The sequence below is a fragment of the Labrus bergylta genome, chromosome 4 (assembly GCF_963930695.1).
Source record: "Labrus bergylta chromosome 4, fLabBer1.1, whole genome shotgun sequence".
In the NCBI taxonomy this organism is placed as follows: Eukaryota; Metazoa; Chordata; class Actinopteri; order Labriformes; family Labridae; genus Labrus; species Labrus bergylta.
Window position 1 is genome coordinate 16,673,314 of NC_089198.1, and position 21,433 is coordinate 16,694,746.

At 38.6% G+C, this 21,433-nt stretch overlaps 2 protein-coding genes across 2 annotated transcripts in view; both read left to right on the top strand.

The window, feature by feature from the left end:
- The first annotated feature begins 979 nt into the window (after positions 1-979).
- On the top strand, positions 980-9,609 carry LOC109997786 (transferrin receptor protein 1-like). The gene is made up of 17 exons (XM_065953876.1): positions 980-1,072; positions 1,821-2,058; positions 2,503-2,686; positions 3,282-3,507; positions 3,603-3,725; positions 3,810-3,905; positions 4,827-4,966; positions 5,096-5,247; positions 5,330-5,449; positions 5,570-5,655; positions 5,766-5,829; positions 5,920-5,987; positions 6,230-6,294; positions 7,066-7,159; positions 7,250-7,471; positions 7,700-7,858; positions 8,680-9,609. The coding sequence occupies exons 2-17, from the start codon at positions 1,869-1,871 to the stop codon at positions 8,920-8,922; spliced, it is 2,232 nt and encodes a 743-aa protein (XP_065809948.1). The 5' UTR covers positions 980-1,072; positions 1,821-1,868; the 3' UTR covers positions 8,923-9,609.
- Positions 9,610-11,500: 1,891 nt separating this feature from the next.
- The window catches only part of tnk2b (tyrosine kinase, non-receptor, 2b), a 61,103-nt gene continuing 51,170 nt past the window's right edge, over positions 11,501-21,433 (top strand). The window contains exon 1 of the mRNA XM_020652392.3: positions 11,501-11,749. The gene's annotated coding sequence lies outside the window, so the exon portion shown is untranslated. The remainder of the gene's footprint in view (positions 11,750-21,433) is intronic.

A 21,433-nucleotide genomic window follows, 5' to 3' on the forward strand; every position in this document is an offset into this window, starting at 1 on the left:
GAACTCTTTTAGTCACAGATGGAAAAAGTATTTTGATTTTGTTGGAAACAAATTGGCAAGGAGATGAGATGTGCCACTTTCTCCACAGGGGGTGCCAAAAGGACACAAAATGAGAGTTCCTCAGAGCTTGAAAGCCCCCATCAATTAAGAAGAACCAAAATTACCAAAATTGTGAGTGTTTTGTCTGCCTTGTAATACAGCCTTAAATCCTGTAATAACAAGCCTTGTCTTACAGTAAGACTTAATGTGTTTCAGAAATGAGTATTATTTGAACATAATGAATGATTTTCTTATTTGAATCTTGTGTAACAAATACTTATTACTTTGTAATTTTAGTGCTCTGAGTTCATCTTTAGAAAGATTTGCCCATGTTTATTTTCTTATCACTGCATTAGGCAACATCTACACCAGTTACATTTACTTAATAAAAGGTCTATAACCAGCATCGGGACTTATACTTGTTATTGATATTATATCTTTAATACATGATTAGCAATAACTCATTAGGAGCAAGCTACGGACATTTCATTTATCAGAATCAAATACTTAATTAATCTTGGGGGAAGTGTGCACAACAACAAGAAATAAAGTACGGTATATATCAAGTCTTCATGATTTAAATGATCAATTTATCCCACTAATACTAATCTAAGAGCTAATGATTGCTGCTAAATTACCGTAACTCAACTCAGTAAATACAATCTAGCTAATAATAATAAAATAATCCAAAATAATCCCTGCAATAAATGAGATCCACTGATGTAGAGGTGTGAACAGAATTAGCTTATTGCCATTACTTTCTGCCATCTATACCAGAAAGTTTAAGGAGACTGATTTCCACTTAATTTAAACAATTTTGAACTCCTTATTTTTCAAAGGATAATGAAATTTTATTAAAACTTCATATCTGTTGTTTTACTTCATCCCTCCCCCACAAGACAATTTCGAAAGTCAAAACAGGAAGTACTTCGTCATTTTCTTTTTGACAGATCCTCTTGGTAGGTCTACTGCTTAGTGTTGATTTTTAGTCATCGTTCAACATCCTTCTGTGTACTTTTGGGAATCAACTAATGTAAGTTAATTCTGTTATGATCTTTTTAAAAGACATAAAAGATTTTTAAGTTTATTTTTAAAATGCTAAATTCATATTAATTTAAAGATGATTAATTAAAGGTTAATTGAAATTAAAAGATTTAAGTCATGTGTGCACATGATGAGGTTGTGTTTTTCTAGATAGCTTGTCATGTTAAAAATCTTGTAATCACTTGAGCAAACTAAACTCACAAAGGAGAAGGTTACATTATAATTTGTTTAAAGAATATGAGTGATCAAGAAGGATTGTTGATAATGGAAGAGAAACTAAGCTCACTTTCTGTAAATTTAGCGGGTTCTTACCCAATATTAGACCTCACATAAACCACACTTTCTGCAGGATTAATTTACTACAATAAAACATGTAATCCCAACTGTTAAAAAGCTGATGCCAAGCTTTCTTACTGTGGGTGACATCCACAAGTTCTGAGGATATTTCCTAGGTGGCAAGCGAAGTCTCTGGGTAAACTAAAGCTCCAAGAACAAAGCATTCTGTATATGGTTTTCTACTTCAAAGCAACCGTGACGGTGACCTTTTTATCACTTATCAAATAAGTATGAATAAAATTTAAAAACCTATATTAACTTTCAGTTATGCTTTGAGTGGTACAAAAACTACATTGCTTTTATTTAAGGATTACATTTGATTTACTTCAGAACTTTACAAAAACCCCTTGAAAAATCTTGACTCAATAAAAGAAATTATTTTCCCTGTGCTGTCATTACAGTTTAACGGGGAGCCGCACTCCTACACCCGTTTCAACTTGACCCAGAACATGGAAGGTGATAACAGCCAGGTGGAGATGAAGCTGTCGTCGGATATGGATGAGGAGGTCGGGGGAAATGGTGTGGGAGAACACCTCAATCACAACTCCAACCGCAAACCCTTCGATGCTAATAAACTCAGACGCACCCCCAAGAACCTCTGCTTTATGGCAGCTGGCACCCTCCTCATTTTCATCATCGGTAAGAGGGAGATGTTGATGGATAAGCTAAGATAATTTGAGTGTTCATAACTTATAATAATGTGTGGAGTTCCTCAAGGATCAATCTAAGGGCCACCACTTCTTTATTATTTATTGATTTGTCTTTCCCAAACATGCTGATGGAGACGTACCTGAATGTTCACAATTCAATCAGGATAAATCTGAAATATGAGGGTTATGTTCTGAGTTTTAGAAAGAAATCTGCTTTTATCATCTGAAATAATAGCTCTGGTATTATTGTGTCTCCCCTTTGAGCAACATAGAGAGGCTAAAGCTAGCTTTTACATCTAAAAGTTAGGTTTTGTTTCTCGGCTTGTACAACAGATTCAAATTGTGCAGTTATGGCATATTATAGTGCTGACTCAATGCAATCTTTCTTGTCTTTCTCTGATTGTTCCTCATTTGATATCACTGATACTTCCAGGGTACTTGACTGGCTTCTTGGTTCATCGGAAGAAGGATGTGCCCCCCATCTGTGCAGCCTCTGTCCTCTCTTTTGACAAAGATGTTGTCCCTGAGACAGGTGTGGCCCCCCTCATGGACTGGGACAATGTGAAAAAGCTCCTTGCACAGAAAGTTTCCCCAGCCAAATTTGAGCCTGTTTTCAGGTTAATATATTGACTTCTCAAACTGGGGGGGAAACGATACAGTGTGGTGTGATACGAGATGATGCAGCAATTTTGTGATTAATTGATACTTTCCAAGACAACCATTTAATGATACATCTTACTAACTGAAGAATACACTTTTAAGTCCCTTAAAAGGAGGAAGTGGAGGATTCAAGAATTTATTCACTGCAATTAGGTTTCAGATTCACTTCCTTTTAATGCTGTCTGACATGATGCTGCTGTCGACTTCTTCTTTGTCCAGTTAACTTCTGTTCATGTTACACTCGCAAATACTATAAGCACCACCCTGAGTAGTCACGAAGAGTGACACAGCGAGTCAAATTGAAAGGGAAATCTGTTTAGAGTGTCATATATTTTTTATCTAATTAAAATTTGGATATTCGGCATCAGCGAGTCGATAATTGTGTCACAAGAGGCTGTATTGATATTTTGTCCCACCCCTATCTCCGACTACCTGTAGAGTGTCCTATCACTTAGTGTCAGCTCTGCGTTTCATTTTCAGAAAGTCATTCACTGTTTTCTTATTTGTGCCTTTCTTCTCAATTTATCTGATTTTGATTTCCTGCTATTCCAGTGAGTTTTCCAGTACCTCCCACCGGGCTGGCTCTCAAGGTGACGAGGTTTTGGGAAACAAGGTGCTGACCAAGTTTCATGAGTACGGCATGAAAACCTGGACTGATGAGCACTTTGTGAAGGTTCAGGACCGTCCGGCTTCTGGCTTCAATAGTTTTGTTTTCAAGAACGGGATAGCTCAGAAACTGGAAGGATTTCTATCCTACAGTGCCACTGGAACAGCAACAGTACGTTATCTAAAAAGCCTAATTAAGAACAGCACATTTAAAATATGTAATACAAATAAATTAAGTGATCTTAATGTTATACATTTCTTGCCTAGGGTGTCGTATTGTATGCGTATTACGGGCAGGAAAATGACTTCAAAATACTGCAGGACAAAAGCATCAACATGAACGGCAGGGTCATGCTGATCAGGGCCGGTAGGATCAGCTTGGCTGAAAAGGTGGGTGATTTTTATCAAGACATGCAGTCGGACAGATTTTTTGTTCATGTCCCCTTCTTTACCTTAACTCCTTTGTGTACACAGGTGGCCAATGCTGCCAAGATGAATGCCTCTGCTGTGTTGATCTACCCAGACCCCTCAAGTTACTTAAAGGAAGGGAACACCCCTCTGTTTGGACATGTGAGTGTGAACAGGTGTATAATGCTGGAGGATGAAACTGCTTATATAATGCCCCTTGTCCACCTAGCGTTTTTTTCTTCCAATCTTTTTCAATGAGAAGAGGCATTCATATGTTTCTTTTCTAAGAAGGGTTATCAAAGAAAGATAATTTAAATTCCTCCAGAAGATGCCTAACACAAACTTGATCAACTGCTCAGTAGACTTAAAATAAAATGTTGACAAAACATTTCTGGAGGGCACCCAATGTGAGCGCTTAAGTATTGTGCTGCCCCGACATCATTGCTTCATCAGAGTCTTATGGTGCTCTAATGCGATTTGTTTGCTGATAGCAGTAACAAGCTTGGCACACTGACAAAAATGTATTAGAAACAGCTGTTACCATCACCAGGTTTAAGTTGGAAAACACGGTCAACACTGATTGAGATGAGCCGATTAGTGGTGGTGGACACACATACACAAAACAATCAGTTTCCTTCACACTTCAATCACGTTCAGCATTTCTACTGTACATTAAATGTATCTCATAATTTCTAATATTGATGAACTGTTTCCGCATTCAACAGTGACTAGTTTTTCTATAAGTAGTGTTAGTATTGCACTAATAAGGTAGCAAATATGTTTGGCACACATTGTAAAGTTAATTGAAAGAGGAAGCAGATACAGCAACACATGCTCTGATGAATGTGAAATGTATCTGTATTTCTGTCAGCTTTAAAGTAAATAAATCTTCTAAGCAGCTAAGCTGAGCCTGTAATGTTTTAAGCAAAATGTCAGTAGTCTATTTTCATGTATTTTTCTTCTAATTTTAATTTCAGAAGCTTGATAGTAAAACTCGAGGATTTCATAAGCGCAATGATTGCTGGACAAACTTGTTTAAACTTTTGTCTTTCCATCCATCCGTCTTCCCTGAATGTCTCACAGGTCCACATGGGTTCAGGTGATCCCTACACCCCAGGCTTCCCCTCCATCAACCACACCCAGTTTCCACCTGTCCAGTCTTCAGGCCTTCCAAAAATCTTGGCTCAAACCATCCCAACCAGCATGGCTGATGGCATTTTGAAGTAAGGCTCAAACATGCTTTGGACCACCTGAAACATTATACCTGAAATTATAGTAATGCGTTCAGGGCTTTATCTATACCAGATATTCCTTTGCTTGCATCATTAATGTATATCGTGTACATTCCACAGAGAGCTGGGGGGTGATAACGTGCCCAATGGATGGGGGTTGTTCGGCAAACTGGGAGGGGAAGGAGATATAATTAAGGTGGATGTCGGCAACGTTCTTACAGAGAAGAAGATAAGCAATGTCTTTGGGATCATAAAAGGCTTTGTGGATCCAGGTACAATCAGAAGTTTATTTCATATAGACGACAAATAAGTGATGATTGTCTACTAACCATCTCGTTCTCTTTAACATTGTAGACCGATATGTGGTTATTGGTGCCCAGAGAGACGCATGGGGTCCAGGTTTTGCTGCGTCCACCGTTGGCACCAGTGTCCTTGTTGAGCTGGCACGTTCCATTTCAGACATGGTGAAGAACGGTAAGCTTCAGCAGCTCTCTTTAAGTGTTCTAGTGCTAGATTGTCATTTACCCTTCATGTCAGATCCTCCTTAACATTATGGAGCAGCTCAGTTAATGTTAATTTGGTTTCTCGTCACAGATGGATTCAAACCAAGGAGAAGTATTGTGTTCGTGAGCTGGACGGCTGGGGAATATGGGAACGTTGGTGCCACCGAGTGGTTGGAGGTAAGAACTGCTACTTCTAGTTTTCCCAAATGAGTTTTTTCCCCCCTTGTCCATGCGGTGACGCCACTTTTCTGTGTTAGAATTGTTCTAACAGTGTTTTGTTTATGCAGGGTTATCTCTCTTCTCTGAGCTTGAAAGCCTTTGCCTACATCAACCTGGATGCTGTTGTAACAGGTACTGACTTCAGACACCTTCTAACTTCAGATTAAGCTGTTAAATATTCAAAACATGGTTCACAACGGCTGAATGTGTCTTCCTTTGCAGGCCAAGATAGATTTAAAGTAGCAGCAAGCCCTTTGATGCACAGTCTGATTGAGAGCACTATGAGGGAGGTAAGACAAAAGCTGGAGGGATTTCCGTGACCCGTTTTTTCATCAAGATAGTTAAATAAATTGTGCTTTGATGCCCTAGATTTTAACGTTTTTATAACTTATCCTGCCGAAAAAGTCGTTGAAGTTCAACAGTCATTGAAGCACATTTAGGAGGAGCCCCCGTTATTTTTCATTTGTTCAAGTCTTTAATCCGTTTGTGAAAGTGAAGATAAAATGTACTCATACATCTGTCTTGTCCTCAGGTGAACTTCCGAGACTCGAGGTCTCTTTATGCTCAATTTGCAAGGAGCAACCTGGAAGCAAATGTGTAAGTCTGAGCACGCTGTTCGTCCAGTCACACCCTCAGTGTCCATCAGTGTTTATACATCACCATTAGAACCACCGTCTCACTATTAGCCAGAGTCTGAGAGTAACGCCTGCCAATCATCAAATGATGGCTGATTACTCGTTTGAGTTAATCTGAGAGGCGCTATCCGCCACATGGTGGGAGATTTTTGTACCAGATTAGTCACGTGTTTGAATACTACGAGTTTGTAGCATGTTTAGTGTAGCTTCAGCTTCTTTCTCCCTCTACTGTGATGACTCAGAATCTGAGCTTTCTCCCTTTCCCCCATCATTTGGTCTGAATTTGTCATATCTGCCTGTGTTTGCATGTGACAGCAATTGGTTAGGTAACGTTCTTAACTTCATCCATACAGACTCTTGTGAACAGGGCTGTGTTTGGGCCAAAAACTGAAGCTACAGTCTCTAAAGTCCAGTTCCCTATTTCTTGTTTTTCTCTCACACAACTCATGGTGCCAGTGCAAACATACACACGTGTCTGCTTATGTAATGTGTTATGTGTCACAGCTCAAACAAGTGGTGGCTAGGGGAAGCAAATCTGCTATTTAAAAAAAAAAAAAAAAAAAAAAAAAAAAAGTAAAGGTTGAGTTAATTCATAATTTCTCCATTTTTTTTTTATTAAGCTAATTTGAAAAATGTTCATGAGTTTCTACTTCCACTCTTCGTCTCCTAAATATTTACCAGCATTAAAAGAAATCACAGCTAAAGCAGAATTCTTCATGTTTTTATTCTCCAGGCTGCAGCCTCTTCAGATGAACGATGCTGCGTATCCATTTGTCGCCTTTTCTGGCATTCCCTCGCTTTCATTCAGGTTCAACTCAGATAGAGATGTAAGTCACCCGCTGCACATGTTAAATCAACAAACCTTTAGCCATCTTGTGACTTATGTTATCTAATTGTTTGTCTCTGTTCGCTCTCAGCACTACTCGTTCTTTGGCACAGCGCTGGACACCCAGGACAATCTGAACACTGCCGCGGCCGGCAAGGTTCCTGAGCTCGCTGAAGTAGCCACCCGTTTCGCCGGCCACATGGTGCTGAGGCTGGTGCATGATCATCTGCTGCGGTTCGACCTGAAGAAGTACAACAAGATTATCAAGGTTCAGGTGGCTCAGATCAACGGGAAAATCATGTCTGTGCGAAGGGTGAGTGTGTTTGTTTTTGTGTGTGAAGGATAGGAGCCTCAGTTTGTCTGCAATGCCTGCGTTACCTTCTTGTTGATTCACACTCTTCCAGAAGCCAATGCGTCATTTAAATTCACAGTATTTTATCTAACTGTTTTTAATTAAGAACCTAAATGTTCCCTGAAGATGTACGTCCGTTCCGCTTGTTATTCAGAGCACTAAATCACTGCTGTGTTTGTGTGTTTTCAGAAGCAGCCCCAGAAGCTGCCCGAGGCCCTGACGGTGCAGTGGTTGAGCTCGGCCTCGGCCTCGTACGGCCGCGCCTCTCATGACCTGATGACAGACATCCAGAACAGCAACCTTGATGACATCGAGATGTGCCGCATCATTAACGATCGCATCATGGCTGTAAGACTACTTCATCCGTTATCTTTTTGAAAGTATCCAAACAGTTGAAATGACTGAGACCCTTTTCAGATGCAAAAGGAATATAGTAGTGTCTTACTTTGGAACATTTGGGCTTTTTAACAAGCACGCGTCCATATTATATTTTTCTTCCTGCTTTAAAACAAATGGTTTGACGTGAATGTGGAAAAAGGTGGTGTCATTAACTTCCTTGCACTGCTGAGACTATACTGTAGCGTGTAAGGTTCTGTGCTGTCAGTCCAGTCTACAGAAACACAACAAGATTGAATTTTAAACAAAACAGTCAGATCTGACTTTTAAGATTTGTTTTAGTTTGGCATATAAAGCAGTACAGAGAAGGTTTATAATTAGATAAGAAACCAGGGTCCTTAAAGGGGCCTGTTAAATTACTGAAGCTGTACTTAAAAAAAACATAAACATTGACAGAATGTTTTTAAAAAAATGCCCTTTTTGTGTTTTTCAGATGAGCCAATGAGATTTGATGTATCTAAATATAAGACTGCCTCCATTTTCTTTTAAATTTGATCATAAAAACAAATCAGAGTTTGTCCAACAGGTGGCTCCTTCTTCCAAATAAAAAACCTCACCTCTGAATCAGCAGTTAGGTTTACCAGCTTGCCAGCATTTAATTGACCTGACACAACAGATTTAAATTGGCTATTGACAGGTGGCGCCACATTATTGTCTGTAAACATGGCCGATATCGGCTGACACAGATGTTCAACCGTAATCATCAAAGCAGGACATATATCAGTGACCTTTTGAGAAATCTTCCTTCATCTCATCTTCTCTTGTTTCTGAAGGTGGAGAGGAGCTTCCTGTCCCCCTATGTGTCTCCCAGTGACAATCCTTTCCGCCACATCCTGCTGGGTTCGGGTGCTCACACTCTCAAGGGTCTGATCAACCACCTCGACGCCCTCCGTGCCGACAACCCTGATGCAGATGCCGATGCTTTCCGCAACCAGTTCGCCCTGGCCACCTGGACCATTCAGGGCTGCGCCGACTCACTAGCAGGAAACATTTGGTCTTTGGATAACGAAATCTAAAAAAAAAAAAGAAGAAAAAGTTTCCTCCCTCTCCTTCCTTCTCTATGGTTTGGTCCTCTCTTCAAAACTGACAGTGTGAAAACCAATCGGCTGTGATGATTCAACGACTGTCACAGCGGCACATATTTCAAATTGAACTTAAGGTTATTGAGTAAATTTAAAGGTGGAACCTTTTTTAAATGTTATTTAGAATAGATTATACTCATTTTCCCCGCTGAACCAATATCAATAATAGTAGGTCATCCTCTGTTTTACCTTCTTTAGAAAGAAAAAATTCTATCATTCTCTAACTTCATTTCATGTAATATCATTTTTCAAAATGTGACATTTTAAATACGTTGGTGCTAGTAACAACTACCTGAAACAGCCATTCAAAAGGTGGCGGTGCAACTCAAACAGAGCGAGTTGAATGTAGTGAAAGTGATCTGTTTTTACAGCACAGTATCATCAGACCGTGATCTCAGGAAAGGCTGTGTTTGCCAGCTCAGAGAAGAACAAATCTCAACATGCTGGTAGGTTATAAGAATCAAAACCATTGATCATGTCTACCACAGCTCTCACAGATCAAAACTGCTGGTTTCTCCGCTGCTGCTGCTGGAGCCTCACGTTCAAACCTGAGCCCGTTTGTGTTGGTAGCTAAAAAATGAGCTACATTTGTGTTGCTGCAATAAACAATCACATCACAAACAGTGAGTCGTCTCATGATTGTAAGATATAAGATGGTCTGTTTCTTTTAAGTGAGCTGAATGGGAAAACGTTTACAGGGTGAAGTTAAAGATTCATCTTGAACTCTTTTAGTCACAGATGGAAAAAGTATTTTGATTTTGTTGGAAACAAATTGGCAAGGAGATGAGATGTGCCGCTTTCTCCACAGGGGGCGCCAAAACGACACAAAATGAGAGTTCCTCAGAGCTTGACAGCCCCCATCAATTAAGAAGAACTTCGCTAAGTGTGAGCATATAATAGCTCAATATGCAGAATTAAATAAAAGAATTACACTGTTTGCTCTCCCAGCTGATAAAGGGGCAAGTTTCCGCTGCTTTCCTTGAATCTCCATTTAGGATTTGTACGTGGGCCCTATAAGCATGAATCACGACTTTTTGGGAGTCCGTTCATGGTGTAAGACGGTCTTTACATGAGTGTGGTACGCACATTTGAGGCTCCCATGCACATACACTAAGAATTAACATAATTAGTGGTGGGATAAACACACTTTCTTCTCCCTGTTTAAATTGAGTATTATGTTGGCCCTTAATATTTACATTCTATGTGTTGACCCTATTCTTTTCAGAAATCTATTCAAAATAAACAAAATATAGGCCGAGAAATTATTTGTGTCTTAAAACGTGTCTGTATTGTGTTTTTTATATTCTCTCTTGGTTTTCACCAGTAATACTTGTCCTAACAAAGAATCCTTTAAGGGACGAGCAACACAAGCCAGAGAACTAAAGTTGTTGTAACATATCTTGACCAGTAGATGGAGACAAAGTCTACCAGATGATTTGATTCAAATGTCTATCAGTCAAACTGTCTCCTAAGCTAATTCATTTAGCTTAGGAGTCTGGATTTAAAAAGAAGTTAGAAAAAAAACTCTTCCTGTCAAAACTTTTGACATGATGACAATTATTGATCAAAACTTGCAGGGCGACTTCTTCTTATGTTAAAAATAGTAACTTTACAAGTTGTAGTCTATTTTGGACTCTATTTTGTACAGCTTGCTGTTGAAACGGCAACTTTGAATTTATATGAACTTTCTTAATTGATTTTAGAAACAAGCACTACACTTGTTTTGGAGCAGCTGGAGTTATTTAAGGGTGGGAATATCAGAAAAGTGGGACATGTTCCTTTAAGAGTGGGCACACAGGCTCTATGAGTTTCCAGAGATGTGAAAGGAAAAGAGCTCTCACTTCGCTATGGAGCCCTGCTACATATTTGGAAGTATAAAATAAGGAATATCATGATTAAAAAAAAATGGATATGTATCATTGCAAACAACCGACCACTCAAACACGCAGTTACCAGTCTATAACAAGGATAAGAAAGATGAAAAAAGATCTTCCTCTTCAATTAGCCAGACCCAGACCAGCCAGGAATCAGAATAATTTTCCTTCATAATGTTTTTGCAAGTACAGATATTTTATAACAATACTACAGAAATGACTCCCGCACATACTTTTGCTTTAAAGCTACGAAGTCACATACGTTTCTAGAATTTTTGGGCAATTGTATTTTTTTTTTTTCACCACACAAAAAGTGTGGCGTGAACCAAAATCAACCGAAAATTCAAAATATACACTGCAGGGGGATAATGTGGAGACAGCATTTTTGTAACATTTTCACAATAACACATTCTAGAAATACAGAAAATTGTTAAAGAAAGTACTTTATTTCAAAAACGTCAGAGAAATAAAGTATTTCTACAATCAAACAATGTGTGTAACTAACTAACTAACTAACTAACTAACTAACTAACTAACGTGTGACAGGTGCAATATATAATAAGAATAAAATCCAGTTATTTCCCCTTATCAGAGGGCTCCATCTTCAGTATTATAGACGATCTTTGTGAGGACCGCAAAGCACCGAAGACGGCAGCAACAGGCTCAAAGCACTTTAACTGTGTTTTCTGACAGTACTGGTGTGCAGGAGAGCCACTGGACCATAACTGGTGCAAACTTAGCTCAGTGTCAGTCTCATTCACCTCATGTCCGAAGCTATTTAGAGGGTCACACATATCTGGACCTGGGAACTTTTAACCTGTTTGTTGGAGTGCTGAAAGACACCGGAACGGGAGGTGACAGCAAGTGACAGGAGCAGAGATTGACGGGTAGGCGCCCTCTCTAGAAACATCTACTAAACGTACTGTTATTTAAAACAAATTCTCTTGAAAAAGTTATCTTTAAATTTTAAAAGGAGATTGCAACGTGTGTTGACACTTGTTGCAGTCGTCCTTTATTGACTCAACAAGCTGCCAGTGCTGGCTGAGTTTGTATGGGTGCCTCATTCTGGTGAACTGTGTTCTGGGACATTTTGGCCACAGTATCATCACAGGTTTGCTTTAATTTAACAAAACAAATTACAGGACAGCTGTAGCTTCAAAATGTCACTTTCCAGTACTTAATTCTACGTTAAGGTAAAAAAAAAAAAGAAAAAAAGAAAAAAAAAAAACATGAAATGATGTTTAAAATGACTGTAAAGTAATATTTAATCATATGCTTTTGATTTTACATTACAAGATTAAACTGCGCAGGAGTTTTGACTTAAGTTAATTAGTTTCGAAAATATATTAAGTGCAAGCATGTCTCTCTTGCTATTATTATTGTACATGCTCATTCATAACCTTATGAATGCGTTTTTGTTTTATGTAAAACGTCTTTTTCTCTGTTTAAAAAGTGTTCTTTTTGTCGTTCAGCAACTATCATGAAAGAGACATAATATAAGCGTATACTGTAGGCTAAGTCAACGCTTTTTGCTGTAAGTTTTATGATGTAAATATCAAATACAATTCTAAGTGCAGCTTATCTTCGTGTCATAAACCATACAAATTTCATCTTACACAAAATACAGAGGATGAGGAAAATATCAATAGTTTCTGCAAGATGTAAAGAAAATTAAAGAGGTGTTTGTATACTCATTAACACCAAAGTGACATGTTGAACTGTCCTATCAGGTTCCTCGTTAGTTTTATGTTGTACCAACAACAGCCAATGGTGTGAGACGTACAAACCAGGCGCTGTTTTAGAACAAATTTAAAGTTTGGCCTGAATTTTCTTTCCCATTCCCAAAGATTTCTTTGTCTCAGCTGAATTTTAGAAATGAGTTTAGAGAAAAAGTAAGTTTCTGCATTTTACCTTACTCTGTATTTTACATTTGTGAAGCATTCATTTTTAATAATTGATAAAACCAGAACAGAATGAGCCTTATACATGCATTATATGAATTAATCATATGACCCTATTAAGACCAAGTTTTAGATTCATGTGGGTTAAAGACTGGGATTTCTCACTGACTGCTATCCAAAAAATATAAAAAGTCTGCTTATATTTCATCACTTGTGACGTTCCAGATTTATGACAAAAAATGTTCTTGTCACAGCCCAGAGCTTAACAAAATGCAGCACAAGTGAAAGACATCTACCGAGTTTCACCTCGTTTGACCTGCACTGAGGACACCAGGGAAATGAATTAACCGGACTGTACCGGACTTTGTTTCTTGTAAAAGTGAACTATTTCAACTGTTTCATACGTTTGTTTGATTGTAAATTGAATGTGTTGCTTATAGGCGAAGGGTTGCATGCACATACTGTATATTTAAAGTTTTTGTTACATAAATCATCTGTGGGGTCATGACCCTTAGCTAATTTCACAAATGAAGTGATCTCACTTCTGAAGGATGTGCCCACCCTTTAGTGCAGAGTAATACCCACAACATTTTACAATGTCCATGATTTGGATAATAAACCATATATTCCCACAGCAGTCATGTTTCTCAGGCTGGGAGGCTTAAATATTTAGATTTCATTACGTTGTTATATTTCAGATTGTCAGTCATACAAATGTTCAGTCTAATCTGTTTTCATTTGATTGCTTCCAGATTAAAAAGCAAAGACACAGACAATAGATACTGAAAATCCAGAGGGAAAAAGGTTGCGGTTGCTATCCAATCAGAATAAACGTATGTCTAAACCATTTATCGTACATCGGTTCTACCTACTCTGAAAAAATCTCGAGAAATGTCCATCCCAGTGGCATTTTAGGATGCTTAATATGTCCTTCTCCTTGCTCCACCAACACAAAAAAGGGTAATTGGACCAGACTGTAAAATCTCTGATATAGTTCCTCTGGTCTAATAAAGCTGGCAAGATTATAAATCATGAAAAAAAGTACAACAAGCCATTTACCTCGGTTTGCACTAATGTTGTTAGAGATGTATTTAATGTAGTTAATTGGGTTTTTACTGTCTGTTTTATGCTTTTATGCTGCCTGAATGCTGATGACAGATTTTACTGTTGTAAACAATAAAGATGACTTATCTTATCCTAAAATAGCTGTAACTATTTCACCACATTTTCCTGCACTAAAATAAAGAATACAGTGTATGTCACACTTTAAACCACCACGTCCTATGAGAACAATTTGAAAATGTTTTTCTCACAGTTGTCAGGAAATCAGACCAATGATCGGTTGCAATGAAGACTCCATAGTCCAAGAAAAGATACTGTTCTCCTCTAGAATGGAAAGTCACATTGAACAGAGGATTTTGCGAATTGTGTCACCCCTACAGTAAGTCAAAACAAATATAGGATTAAAATGAAATCATCAGAACAGAAGTCTGACAATTAGCTCAGCAGGATACTTATCACACAGAAACTTGAATATTTGGGGATCAGTATAGTGAAGGATGAGTGGGCATCTGTTGATCCATGTGCTTTAACCTCAGTGTAGTTGTACGTTATAAGAATGCAACCATTGTGAATCTGCATCGTTGACATTTTCACATAAAATAAATCACATCACCCAGGATGACTAAAATACCTGCTCGGAAAATAAGTGTTATACTTTAGAAATATATGCTGCGTAGGCTTTTCTTGTTCCCACTTGTTCATTATCTCTGACATTAACTCACAAACACCTGACACACCTGGTGTCAGATACACGGCCTGAAGGTAGCAAAATAAGGCTTTCTTCCTCCTTCTCACACACACACTGACTCACTCACTGACTCACTCACTCACTGGTCACTGTCAGTTTTTATTTCTTCATGGTACGTTCAATGAAAAAACCCAACCTCCTCACCCACACACTCACCTGTCTTATTATCACAAACACACACACACTACAAACCTGCAGTAATAGCCATCATTATCTGTAGATGTATGAGTAATGCTCACAGTTTTATGCCTAGCATTATGTAAGCCATATACTCATAACTGATTTTTTTATTGGTGCAATTAACTTTAATTGTTGCCAATCTTTAACTCAAGAAGCAGATTGACCCACTGTCTTCTGACAGGTCAAAGTTCAGGTCACTGTCGTTCAGCCGTCTGTTCAGATGTTTCTGAACACCACATGTGTGTTTGAGATAAGTATTAAGGATGCACAATTAATCACAATATCATCGTTATCGTGATGTAAGCCTTCTGATGGACCCTTGGCAAAAATCTGAATTTATTGCGATACATATATAAAAATAAACATTTGCAACTTTATCAAGCAATGCTCTGTCATTCAGCATGTGTACTGCCTTGGGGATGTATTACCTGCTCATAATGGCCAACATCATTTTGATGCAGTCAAGTGGAGATTAGTGGGGGGGGGACATCTCCCTTTGTTAATGCTACTGTCCTGTTCTCAGGGAAATATCCCATGATGTCTCCCATTTTCCATCATAGCCACAATAAGTATGTCCACTTTGTATGCGTAAATGATGACAAAATGGATGTGATGTGTTTGTCCCATTCCTCAAACAGGGGCTACTACTGCTGGTTAAGCTTGCTGCTGCAATAGATGTCAACAATTTGGGTTGTTTTTTGAAGTTACAGTTTTTGGGCCATTTTAGCCTTTTTTGGATAGGACAGCTGAAGAGAGACAGGATATATGTTGTGAGGAGACAGTGGGGGGGATGACATGCAGCAAAGGGCTGAGATATGATTCGACACCCAACATCTGCGGAGTTTAGCCTCTATACATGCGGCGAATGACGATGCTATGAGGAGCCCCATATTTATTTTGTCTTGCTGTGGTTTGTGCCTTCTTTCTGTCCCATAGCATCAGAGGGAATTAGCTTCATTGACTCCAAATTTTCCAGTATTTTCAGTCGTATTATCCAGTGTGAGTATTGTACACTGTTGGTCGTATGTTTATAGTGGGAGTGCTAACATCAATACACCGCCTGACTGTGATAAAGTGCTGAACAATAACTCTGTTCAAGCACACGTTTCTTTAGAACCAAAACCACCCATAATGTGGGTGAGCTACCTTCTCCCACCTTCCTGTGTGGTGATGTTTTGGTGGTCAGAAAAACTTTGTATTGTGCAGATTTTTTTTTTTTTTTAAATATTGACCTCCAAAATGTTCTTTCTCTCTCCGTACTGCCCCCACAAAGGCAAAAGGCAGTAACTTCAATTTTTTTGAAAATGAGTTTTTGTCATTTTTGGAACATTACAGATGTGCTTTATCATGTGGACAAATATCTTGAGTCAATTGTGCTGTTCTTTTGAGAAAATAGTAGGTTGTATTTGCCTTAACTTCCAATAGCCCTCGAGAAACCAAGGCAGAGTGCAGTAACTTCACTCATAAGGGTCTTCTGCCTTTGTTTTGCTGCGGATCAAAGTGAAGTTACTGTTTTACTGCAGTGGAGTTAAGGTGTTATGCCTTTGTTTTAATATCTGTCATCAAGCACTTAATTGTGCCATGATCACTAGATTTCATGTATATGTTATCATTATTATCATATATTGATCAGCAACCAAGGGAGCTAACAAATGGAAGTTAATGCCTTTTGCCTTGGCATGACCCCTTATTATTGTACAGGCAATGCAACGGCAGAGTACCTTAACTTCCAAATAAGGGTCAAAGGTCATATTTAAGCTCAAGATTTGTATGTACATTAATAACCTGATTAAAAAGACAAAGAATTGCCACATTTCCAATATTCTGCCTGCAACTCATTTGGCTGGACAACAAAAAGACTTTAAAGTCATTTTTCTCAGTTCTACACTCTGGCGACTTGAGGTCTTTTGCCTTTGTAGGGCAGTGTACCCTTCAAGTCAGTTCATCAATTGTTTATTTTCCTCTCGGTCATATTGTTTCATATAGCAATCTAATCTATTTCCATTTTTACACTAAAGTCAGACTCCAGCTGTGCTTTCATTACTTGCAGGATGTTCCATTATTCACTTAACTAGTGGGATGAGGCTGACAGTCATAAGACATAAATGCAGTTAAACACATTTACTGACACAGAGGCAGTCATGCTCTCCTCACTAAAGATGCAAGGACAGCCAGGCCAGGATTCTGTGACTGATACAGATTATATGGATTTGATAGGATATTGATTTTTTACTAGTAAGCTAGTACATTTACAGTCAAGACACCGGCTTCTGTTTTGGAAAATATTATTCTTTTGAAATGAATAAAGCCAGTTTATAAATGCTAGTCAAATTCTGTTTAACAAAACCAATGTTTTTCAGTGGATATGGAAGAAAAGAAGCTTATTTGAAGTGGCATTTACATCTTCTAAATATTTATCTGTTGTCACAGATTTCTAGACTTCATATGGAAGTGATTTTAATTCTTGCAGACCAGATTTGTTGTGCAAAATGTTTTGGAAGAGGACCAGATTTAGCCTTCTGGACAAAGCCAACACTAAGTTTACTTTATTGTTTGTTTTTTAAAAGTTTAAGTCCAAAGTTTAAGATACAAAGTAGAACTAGAAGAATAATTCTTTGAAAGCAACCAGCCCTGTGCTCTGCCATGGATGCTTAAGTCATGTGCCAATGTGCGTCTTCCTCATGACAGCCAATGGAGTGATGATCAGAATGATTTAATATGGTCTTTAAAACAATCAAACACAAAGATGTTGATAGGAAAACTATTATTGCTGCTCTGAGAGCGATTATTAAATGGACTTGAAGATGTGAGATTGATTGAAAGGAAACTCTCTGTCATTACTGGCCTGTTTCCCAGTTAGCACTTAGCAATAAATCTGGGGAGTGCCAATTTCCAAATGGGTGTCATTTCTGTGGGAGTGTTGCACCACTTTCCTGCATGGCCAAAATGCTTGCAAACACTTGATGACTCAGAGCAATCAGAGCTGTTTATTATACTTAAACAGATTTATGCTCCTTGTCCAAGTCTGTAATAAAGTATGATAGCCAGGGATCAGATAGTTGCATCCCGGGTTCCCATCAATTTGACTGTTTTGAATCTTAATGAGCAGAATAATCAAATATATAATATGATGACCTGAAGCTGTGTGAGGAAGTTTGGGACCAAAACATTGTTATCACACGAGGACGTCATACCACATTTAGCTACTTGTTTTCCATACTGCTTGTTTGGCTTTACCAAACCATTAAACCATTAAAACATCACAAAGTCACATTGTTTTCCTGCTGACATGATACAGTCATACTACATAATGTGTTTCCATCTTATAATGTCTCTATTTTTATTACATTTCACGATCCTAAGGCAGAAACTTGAGTTATCTCTCTGCGTCTATAAACATCCAATCCCCATGAATCTGCAGTTTCCCTATTTGAGTCCTGTTAGTTTAAATATCAAAAGCTGTTATTGACACCAACAGGGTTTGGCTGTTTAAAGGAGAATGGAGACAAGACATTTAACATCTTTGATACAATGTGTTACATATACAAGTTAAAGCATCGTTTTATTGATGGATAGTATCAAAAAATACAGGAGCTTTAAAAACTTGCTGACGGGATAGAAAGAGAGCACTTTCTTAGTTTAGACCAGATGTTTGCCTTCAGTTTATGGGAATTAAAAAAGAAAAGAAGAAATGAGCCAGTATTGGTTGCCTTGGACTTGTGCTTTTGTTGCCGCGGTATTGATATAGTTGGAATGTTATTCATGCTACCGAAGTTTGAAAACTGATATTGGATTAAAGATTAAGAATCTAGTTTTGGTCTGTTCATTAAGGTTCTTCACAGCAAGAAAAATGTGTTTGTTGTTCATCAAGGTTAAACTTTGAGTGATATACAAAGAAAAATCTCGACAGCATATTGGACACCTTTGTGTTAAAGCGTATCGATGGTGTTACATTTGAGATTCATTCTCCTTGTCTGGTCACTATGATACACCAACTATAGATGAGGTGACTGCATGTGTGTGAGGGTACAATAGAAGAAGTTCTGGATTTCATTCTGTCTCCTTACTGTATGAATATTGTGTTTCACTCCCCCAACCTCTAAATAGTGTCTCGACTTCCATTGCTTTCCATTGTCCTCGGGAGGAAAAATAGCTGCCCTGGCCTTAATTACCCCATCTCTTATGTACCACCGTGACAGCCTGATCATGGGAATATGATCCTTCAGCAGCCATAGAAAAATCTACAAAACAAGATGATCATGCTATTACTCAATTTATTCAGAGTTAACTTCATTGTTATGATAGTTTAAGTCCCTGACACGTTGTTGGAATACAAGTTGTTTTTTTATATAAATGTTCAGGAAACTAGTTTCAGATACTTTACAGGCTAAGAGAAAGACCAGTCTGTGTTCAAGTGGTCCTTTTTAAAGATGATGCAATTCAAAACACATTTCTTTTGGTCAGTTGTGTGATGTTGACTTCATCAGTGGGGGCGAGTCGAGTGAATGAAAGACTTTTCTGTTGACAGTGGATTGCATGAATCAGCAGTGACTGTGCAATGGAAACTACAGGAGAGGCAGGCTTTCTATGCAGCCCGACAGATCCTGTTTAATTATTAGCTTGTTTCAAAGAGAAAGTTCTAGCAGACAGGATGAAGAGCTTTATGTACAAATATTGAGTCTCACTCAGATCGCAAACCATCAGCCAGTGGAGATTTAGTGCTTTTTTTCTGCTTAAAGAGAAAAATCCATACTGGCACAGCCTCTGTATCATCCAGTTATCACCACAGTGCATTCACTGTTCACCTCTGTTCAGCAGAACAGTAGCAATGGGGCACTCAACTGTACTTATGTGCACATCAACATGCTGTCTCCAAATCTGTTTTGTCATGTTTAAGTCCAAGATGACAGTCAAAGGTAGACCTTTTCCAGAAATGGGACCCTCACCATATTCAATGAAATTACATTTCTGTTTTAGCCTGGCTCCTGTCGTTGGCTCTGATCTAGAAGATCTCTGTAGACAGGAGCTTAGTTGGGATGACTCACCTTCTTTTGCTCATGACTTTGAAGGCTTTTCCATATGCCAATGTTTGAAATATTTCATGTTTGGATATGTAACATCCACTCAGCTATACAATTTAGCTGATGCAGTGGAGACAGCGTTGAAACCCATTCATTGTCTATGTGTTGTGTGGCGCACATTGTTCAGAGGCCCCACTTGACTAAATAACTTTGGTATAATATATAATGGAGTCAGTTTATTTCATACCAGTACACGGATCTGATCATATTTCAGCTCAGCCTAAACATATCAACAAGATATGTATAATATTACTCAATTTTCTTCATCATGTACACATTGATACTATTCCAGTGATTGTTATACAAGCATTCCTGAACTCCTGATCTGCGGATCACATGCAGTCCGACCCGTGGCTTGTTTTGGGCATGTTGATTATTTGACAGATACCTGGATGAAATTTAGCATTTAATGCTTACTGCTTATCACGAACATTTTTAGAGTGGTCATTATATCTATATAGTGTGTACACCTTTTGAGGAACAGGACATTTTACATTTTGGACATCAACCTCAAGTTATTGTTCTTTAAAAAAGGCTGGAGGGCTTGCCCAATGTGTAAGCCAGATGATTGACTCTTAACCACATCTCCCTGTATTGCACACTGCTGTGAGTGGCACTCAGTATGAAGTGGCCTCTGTGCTTCGTGAACTGTGTTTGGGCAGTTTATTTCTGGCCTTTCTTACACTCTCTAGAGACTGGGTGGTGTTGTCTGTCTTTCTGTGCCTGGGTGGGGGCTGCAGCTATAAAGTACCTTCTCCCAGCCCTGCCCACTGTCACAGTTGTGTAACAAAACTGTAAAAACTGCTGGGGTCGTGTGATGTCGCCCTCTGGCATGTTTCAGATTGTTGTCAATAGAAAAAGTGCAGCTTACTGTTTTAGCCTGAGCTATAAATGCATGAATAGTGCACGTGTCAATAAATTAATGACATCCCATATTCACTCCGTTGAGAGTGTGTGTTTGTTAATAGTTCAGGTCTACGAGCTTCTAGGGACTGATGTCCTGCCTGCTGGTGTTACACCATGCACAGCTACATACGTAGTCTTTTTTTCCTCTTTCTTACAGACAAAGGAGACATTTGTGGAGAGTATGCAGGGAGGAAGAATAGCTCGGTGTTCCTCCTTGTTGTGAGCTTCTCCTCTGACACTGTAGGCTCCAGTCAGCTACTTTACTAGGTGGTGGGTGGACTGTGTCCTCTTCTGTCCGGGTGAATTGCATTGATTCATTCATACTGCCCTCTCCTGCGCAGGGCCCCTCAGGCATTCCTACCACAGCCCCCAGACCTGGTTTGGAACAATGTCAAGTAAATTCACATCTTCCGGTTGTAGCCTACATATACAGTGGGTTATTGATTCAGCAGCTAGGCTATGCTTTGAAGAGTCAAACAAGTTCTATTTTCTTTAATTTGGGGTTTTAATGTTTTTTAACAAATGCTTATGAACTATTTTCAGGTGTTGTTGACAATCTATTTTGGTCACGTGTAAAATGAGAGTGGGAGGATAATTGCTGCTGAAAGTCTGCTTTCATTTTCTCTAAAATAAAAGGACAATCTAGTGGATGTTAAATTACAATAAAGTGTTGCCTGACACTGTATAATCGTA